This window comes from Sitophilus oryzae, unplaced genomic scaffold (genome assembly GCF_002938485.1).
Source record: "Sitophilus oryzae breed Bouriz unplaced genomic scaffold, Soryzae_2.0 scaffold_1588_pilon_pilon, whole genome shotgun sequence".
Lineage (NCBI taxonomy): Eukaryota > Metazoa > Arthropoda > Insecta > Coleoptera > Curculionidae > Sitophilus > Sitophilus oryzae.
Genome location: NW_022146267.1, coordinates 150,261 through 158,079, shown reverse-complemented (window position 1 = coordinate 158,079; position 7,819 = coordinate 150,261). Strand labels below are relative to the sequence as shown.

Sequence of the window (7,819 nt, the reverse complement as noted above, 5' to 3'; positions counted from 1 at the left end):
AGATCAATGACAGGAATGACAGTACACAGCTGATTACAAATTAAAGTTTTACTGGTTACCTAAGGTAACACATCTATTTTTCAAAGATTTTATATATTTTTATGATTTAACTTGGGCTTTAACAAAAACTAAACGATATCTCGAGTAGTTTTTAAGAATATAATGAATTTGAAGAATGGATTAATTCGTATAAAGTGCCATACATACAGAGCATACATAACACTTTTAAAATCCACTTATGGAAATGTCAAATTTAGAAGTTTATAGACAGGAGTGGTGTGCTACATCAATATTTATTTATGAATTTAATAAATGTTCTATAAATTGTTGTTATTGCAGTACTTGTAATTGTGTATAATGGCTGGTGAAGCGAGCCACAAGAAAAAGGGAAAATTGTCTCGACAGGAATCGAATAGGTCAGAAAAAGATTCGGATATAGAAACAGATAGGCCACCAGTTGGTGTAAGCAATAATCAAAACAAATCTAGACCCGGTATTAGAGTGTATAAAATAGTTGTTTTGGGTGATGGAGGTGTCGGAAAATCAGGTAGTTATTTTTTAACCGGGTGGCAGAATTCCTGTAGTGATTTTTTGTTGTTTTCTCTTTATTTTGTAGCGGTGACATTGCAGTTTGTTAGTCATAGTTTCTTGGACTATCACGATCCAACAATAGGTAAGTTTGCTTATAATATTCTAAAGATTGATCTAACACACTAGAATACAAATAATTAAGACTCTTGTGTTGTTACAGAGGACTCGTATCAACAACAAGCAGTTATCGATGGTGAACCTGCATTATTGGATATTTTAGATACTGCAGGCCAAGTGAGCAAAAATTACTCAAGTGATTGTTTCATGTAAAGGTATTTTGATAATTTTAGGTTGAATTTACAGCAATGCGTGACCAGTATATGCGATGTGGCGAAGGCTTTATGATTTGTTACAGTGTGACAGATCGACATAGTTTTCAAGAAGCATCCGAATATAAGAAACTTATTCAGAAAGTAAGAGCCTCAGAAGATACTCCAATAGTTTTAGTAGGTAACAAATTCGATCTTCATTTGCAAAGGAAGGTTTCCACAGAAGAAGGTAGGTTTAAATCTAATTTTGAATGTTCCTCTGGCATATTATTTTTAATGAATAATATTTTATATAAAAAACTGCATCACCCACTGACTAAAACAGCGAACGGTAGACGTAATCGCGGCCGGAAAGTTCGCTGACTCTGGCTCGCTTTCGGCGGCTTTCAAGATGTAACAAGGACAGTCGCATCATCGCGCTGTTGAGACCAGCATATTTTTTACATTAATTATAGTCCTCGGGAATAAAAATATAACCTGACATCAGAAGAAACTAGTTCTGCACTAGAGTTTACGAATGAAATGTATTCGAATACGGGATTTCCGGCACTTCAAAAATTCAGTATCAATCTCTGCCATTTAGAAGCATACACGAAATAACTTCAAAAATCGGTTTAACATTTTAATAGATGAATAGATATTGAGTAGGTATATGTGTTATATGTAATATCAATTATTTTTCGATTTATTAAAGTACTTAAACGTTAAAATCTGTGGACACAATACAGCAAGTGTAACATTTTATTTGATGAAGATATATAGGGTATATTTGTTATAGGAATATTGTTTTATAGCTTTATAGGAAAAGTTATTATAACTTTTACAGTTATTTTTCAATTTTCTCATAAGTTTTTAAACAAGTTGTTTTTTTTTTATTTAAATCCTTGATTGAAATAAAAAAAATCCGTTGTTTTAAATCCTTAGACGAGGAAAGAGAGGGGACAGGTAACACGGCAGCTGAAAGTGAGGCCACTTGTCACCTCTAAATTCTCCAATGGCGTAGCATCAGAAATTAGCTTGTACCTGGACGATAAAAAATATTTATTAAAACGTTAACTAATATATCGTTTATTTTTGAATAATGCATATACAATTTTGTATTTTACAGTCTCACCATTATAATATTAGAATATCCAAGTCGATAATGCAAAATTTATTTAACAGTCACAGTGAACTGATCATCAAGACAATTATTTCGTTATTAACGTATGTATAATGTATAATTAAATAAAAAATAATGTAAATATATATATTTTAAACGTGTATATACATATATACCGTATGATCGAAAAACAGCGGCATCCCGTTTGTTTGGAAATGACGATCGATGACATTCCCCATATAATTCTACATATAAAATGTAAGGTTCCCAACTTGAGTATCGGCGATTCCGGGACAATTATTTTTAAGTTTTTAAATAACTGAAGCAAGACATTAAATATTAGAAAATAAAATATATTATGTGTATAGTACACATTTTTTTAGTTTCCAGGTCCCGGCCAAGGCAAAACTTTCGCCGGGACAAACTTTCTGATTCCTGGTTAATCCCGGCCAAACCGGGACGGTTGGGAACCCTAATAAAATGACATAAAAACTATATAAAATGACATCGAAAAAAGACCATAAAATAATTAACTAGAAAGAAGTGTCAACTCTGTGTTAAATCGTGGAAACATGATACGCCACCGAAAGCCTTCTTTGTCGTCTGGAGAACTAACTTTCCAATTGACAGGTTGACATGATAAGGACATGATGGCTTAATTTTCATTTACGTTCCGGTTATTCAATGGCGGGCCCTCTTTCAGTTCAAATGTATTTTGTATTTTTTCTTTTCATAAATAAAACCAAAAAATAATTTATTCGCATATATTTATTTGAAATATGGAACAACGTGACTAAATAAATATAAAAATATAGAGGATTGTATTGTTTCAATACCAATTGCTTAATTATATGCACTTTTAACGTAAATTAGTTAAGGTATAAGCATGACTTACAGTAATTTGTAAATAAACACACGCATTCGCAAACTTCAAGGACAGAAAACGGACACAGGAATATGAAAACGGGGGCCCTATAAAAACACCTGAAAACAGAAAAACAATTTTTTTATACTAAAATTAACAATGTAAAAATATCAATAGGTATAAAATATAAATATACTGTTTAAAAAAAGCGTCCATTATTCCTATAGAACCTGGCTTATAAATCAAAAAGATGCAAAAAGAGACTTTTAGTCGGATAACATAATCAGATTATCAGTCCGATTTATTGCACTATTGACAATAAATCGCACATACTGGAGATAACTAATGTTGGCTATAGTTAAAAATGATCTTACCTTGCTGTAAATTGTTTCCATTTTCAAAAAAATCGCCGATCAAAGAGATTATAACACCATTTTCTTGCATCTAAAAAATGTAAAAACAGTGTTTATTTACTACTTATTTTTCATATACATGGGACTACCGACATACCTACTACTGCAGAAACGTCATTTTCTCCAGGATTCTTCATGTAATATATATTTTATATACTTTATTACCTTTATATTTATAAATTTCAGCCGAAATATTAAATTGAACTTCCAAAACGAAACTAAACGGAATGAATTAAAATGGCGTCAAATATTTTCGAATTTGTTCTAGAACAAATCTGAAGTTGTCTCTGAAACTGAAATCTGTCAATTCTAAACTGTGAAGTTAGACAATAGTTAGACAAAAACAATGCTGTCCTTGTCTAGGCGGCCATACTTGTCGTGAGGAGAATGACAGGAATGACACTAATGACTGTTTCCAATTTTCCTATATCACTGTCACCCCCCTGAAAAAGACTGAGAGGAATGACATCGACAGTCATTTACAAGCCAACTGGACGCCGTTTTGTTTCGATCATCCGGTATAATAATGAATCTAGCCAATCCCCTTCACACTTGCCTACGGATTCAATGAATAATGTAATTTTTAATATTTGTTACCTTCAATCATAAGAATATCCTAATTTTCCGCAAAAAAATAAACAATTATTCTAGAAGCTTTGTGTTATTTTATTTATTTATTTTTAAAATTTTATTAATTACTCATTGAAACTATTATTATACACCTAAACTAGCAAATTTTTTGAAAGGATATTTAAAATAAAATATTGTAACAAGTAGCCCACCACAAGTTTGTCCACCCCCAGCAAATCTTGGCAGGTAAATTTAAGTTTTATGTAACAACTATACATATAGATTTTTTATAACCAAAATTTTTCATGTTTTTTTTTATAGTTTACAATTATTATTTTACATATTTGATAACAATGCTTTATACATTTTTTTTACATGTAAAATATATAAAAAAATGTTTATTGCAGAATTTGTATTTCTCTGATTATAATACCCTACGCCACTGGAGAAATCCTGTCTGAGTAGCATTATTTATAGTTTCAAACATTAATTATAATATAGGACATTGAAAATACTACTTGGAATTAATAAAAATAGTTTGCTTTGGATGTGGTACAAGACATATTAAAAGCATTTTACATATTTTTACTGCTATAATGAAAAAAATGTACATTTTATGACTACATAGCACAAGTTGTGTATCAACTTTTACCTGTAAAATGTAATTCCAGTCATTTTTTTCTCGCTTCAGCCTTTGCAGCCATACGCCGAACATCTCACCATACTAAACAACACAGTTTATAAATTTAAAACAAAACAGTATTCACAAAAAACATAAAAATTCGCTTGGTGTCACCTCGAAATCTTGTCACCAAAGTATGGCCGCCGATCAAATTTTGGCCTCAAAAATTTTTCACTGGAAAATATGCGTGTTAGCTGTCCCCTCTCTTTCCTTGTCTAAGTTTAAATCATTGCACTCTGGTTTGTTGTGGTTGTTTTCTTTTACTATTAATATATTATATTAGTGTGGTTGTTTTCTTTTATTGATAATACCAAACTAACTAATAAATTCTGGGCATTTAGGGAAATCTCTGGCACGACAGTTCGGCTGTCCCTTCTATGAAACGTCCGCCTGCCTCCGAACCTACGTAGACGACGCCTTTCACACATTAGTGAGGGAAATCAGGGCCAAGGAGCGCGAGAGCACGGGCCCGCCTGACAACGAACGCAAACTACGAAGGCACAGCAAATGGTGGCGATTAAGGAGCATCTTTGCTCTGGTTTTCAAGCGAAAAAGGCAGACGGGGTATAGTTCGTAAGTCTTCTCATAGAGGGGGATTAATCCAATGTGGTCCACGCCATCTATAGTATGTCCAACTACAAAATCCTTGACAGTGATAGATGAGTCTGTCATTTTAATTTCAAATTACATAGTTTATTTTATTTTACAAAGAAATTAGTTGGTACAATTGGAACTAAACTGTACAAGAAATTAAGGTAATTTTTAAAATTTTAGTGACGAATGATTACTTCAAAATATGAAAAAAAAACTCTATAAAACTGAAAAAATTTAATAAACTATAGTAATTTAATAGACTATAGTAATTAATAGTAACTAATTAACTATAGTATAGTAACTATAGTATTTAATAGACTATAGTAACCATACTATAGTTTGTACATCTGACATATAGACCACAGTGTATTTCAAATATTGACATCTTAATACTTTTATATTTATACACATTAGCTGTATTTTTATGTACCTATCTCTTTTTAGTTCATCGTCTGAAATGACCAATGAGTAGCGTTACAATTTTTTTATTGTTACACTGTGATGTATTGGACCACATTAAAGATTATTTCTTCCACAGCCCGAATATTTCTCAGTTAGATTTAAGTTTTTAATGTATAATAGAGATTGAAATTGTCATTCGCCATACGAAAAAAAAATAGGAACATTCCTCAGAAATTTATTGTACTGCCATTTTTATTTTTAAGAGAATATTTTGTGTTATATTTGCCATATTTAGTAATGAAGAATCTCAGTTGCAAATTCAACGAGATTTTCGGGGATTTGTCACATAATGATTAGCAATTTGAAATGAGAGTGTAATATACCATATATATATAGATAATTGAAATAAGTTTATATTGGCAATTCCCATAGAATGTTTCGGAGGGAGGTTAATCACCGCGACCTTACAGATCTATTGTGACTTTCTTGATGTATAACGAGTTATAACTCATCATACAGTCTCAGAGCCTTGACAAAATCCAGTATCTAAGACGGCTCCACCAGATCAGCCGTACTAAAGTTTATGGCACGAAAGTTGTCGTCTCGGCGCACTCAGTGATAAGGTGTTCTGGTGTTTCCCTATTTTTCGCACAGAGACAGTGTCCTGTTAGAAACCCCGTGACAATCCGAATATTGTAAGTGCCCATATGAACAATGTGAATACTATTTGGCGCTGTTTTTGCAGTGGACGCGATCCAAAGCTTCTGATGATTTCATAGCGGTTCGTCTTTTTTTTTTATTTTTATTACTCATGATTTATTTTTTTTTCTTTCTTTTATTATTTTATTTATCGATAATGATTATTATCATTAATCGTCATAAATAGAGTTTGATTGATCTAAAACAACCTTTATTTTAAATAAGAAGAATTATACTACTATATGCTACTGCCATTACTCACTGACGAGTATTTGACACGCATCAGAAGGTGGTCACGCAAGGCGTTTTCTTTCATGAGCTTTTCTGTGACTGAAAAGCCCGATACGTGATGATATCTGTCTACCGCACTCCGGACATTCAAAAATCTCATTGCTTTGTTGCACAGAATATCTAGCTACCCAACAGAAAAATACTCGAAATGAAAGAGCTAAAATTGCACAAATAGAGTACTAGATGGCGCGACAATATCATAATCAGAATATAATTGGAAATTTTGAACTTTCGGTTTTGGATCGACGGCTCGTCGACGGCCTTGTAGGTCGGCTAAATATGCACAGTTGCCAGATTCTAAAATACTTTAATTGGCATCCCGTTCTTTTTCTTGTGGATAATAATTTCTTTCTATTCTTCTTTTCTTGTCAGATACACTTATATTAATTATTCGTTTGACTCTTAAAATAGTTTTAAGTATATTATTACAAAACATACATTTTTAATATATACTACCTTATAATGTTAACTAAGAAAATACCTTTAAATACCTTTAAAATTAATAATATACAGGGCGATTAATAGTGATATTTATTAATGCTGGAACGTTAGTAATGACACATAAGTTTAATAATACGGGAAATAATTTATTAAAATGCAGTACAAAAAATCGACTAAAATACTATAATAACAAATTTCTTCTGTTTGCCACGTTATTTATATAGACCTAGGTAGATTTTAAAAAGTGACACAGGTACAATTAATAATATATTAGTTCGGCATAAAAGTTGCTGTCACGACATCGGAAAATAAATTAAAATTCGTAAAATAAATTAAAATTATTAATTAAACAAATATTTATAACGAAACGCAAGTATACCATATACCAAATTTGGGCCCAATCGAACTCCAGTAAATGATATAATAGCGTACTATATTATGGTACCACTCGATATGCTTTAAGGTACCATAATATTGCAATGTCACCGAAGATCCGAAGTATACCAAATTTAAGCACAATCGAACGCCAGGAAATGGTAGCGTAATATGGTACTATATTAAGGTACTACTTTATATGCATCATAGTACCATCGTATTACAATGTAACCGAAGATACGTAGTATACCAAGTTTAAGCCCAATCTAAGGCCAGAAAATGGTATCGTAATATGGTACTACATTATGGTACCTCTTCATATGCTCCATGGTATCATAATATTATAATGTCACCGAAGATACGTAGTATCCCAAGTTTAAGCCCAATCGAACGCCATGTACGTAATATGGTACTATATTACTATATTATGCTACCAGTTGATATGCTTCATGGTACCATAATAATGCAAGTATATATCAAATATGAGATCAATCGAACGCCAGGAAATGGTATTGAAATATGGTA

The 7,819-nt window shown here is 31.8% G+C and overlaps 1 protein-coding gene across 1 annotated transcript; it reads left to right on the top strand.

The window, feature by feature from the left end:
* Positions 1-162: 162 nt before the first annotated feature.
* On the top strand, positions 163-6,464 carry LOC115879824 (GTP-binding protein Rit1-like). The gene is made up of 7 exons (XM_030896832.1): positions 163-276; positions 340-547; positions 617-673; positions 752-825; positions 882-1,089; positions 4,834-5,065; positions 5,531-6,464. The coding sequence occupies exons 2-7, from the start codon at positions 358-360 to the stop codon at positions 5,556-5,558; spliced, it is 789 nt and encodes a 262-aa protein (XP_030752692.1). The 5' UTR covers positions 163-276; positions 340-357; the 3' UTR covers positions 5,559-6,464.
* Positions 6,465-7,819: the final 1,355 nt, after the last annotated feature.

Excerpts from the sequence above, each read along its gene's own strand:
- LOC115879824 (XM_030896832.1), top strand. The coding sequence starts at position 358 with ATGGCTGGTGAAGCGAGCCACAAGAAAAAGGGAAAATTGTCTCGACAG. Across the intron at positions 548-616 it reads TGGAGGTGTCGGAAAATCAG|CGGTGACATTGCAGTTTGTT; the intron begins GTAGTTATTTTT and ends TTTATTTTGTAG. Across the intron at positions 5,066-5,530 it reads AGGCAGACGGGGTATAGTTC|TTCATCGTCTGAAATGACCA; the intron begins GTAAGTCTTCTC and ends ATCTCTTTTTAG.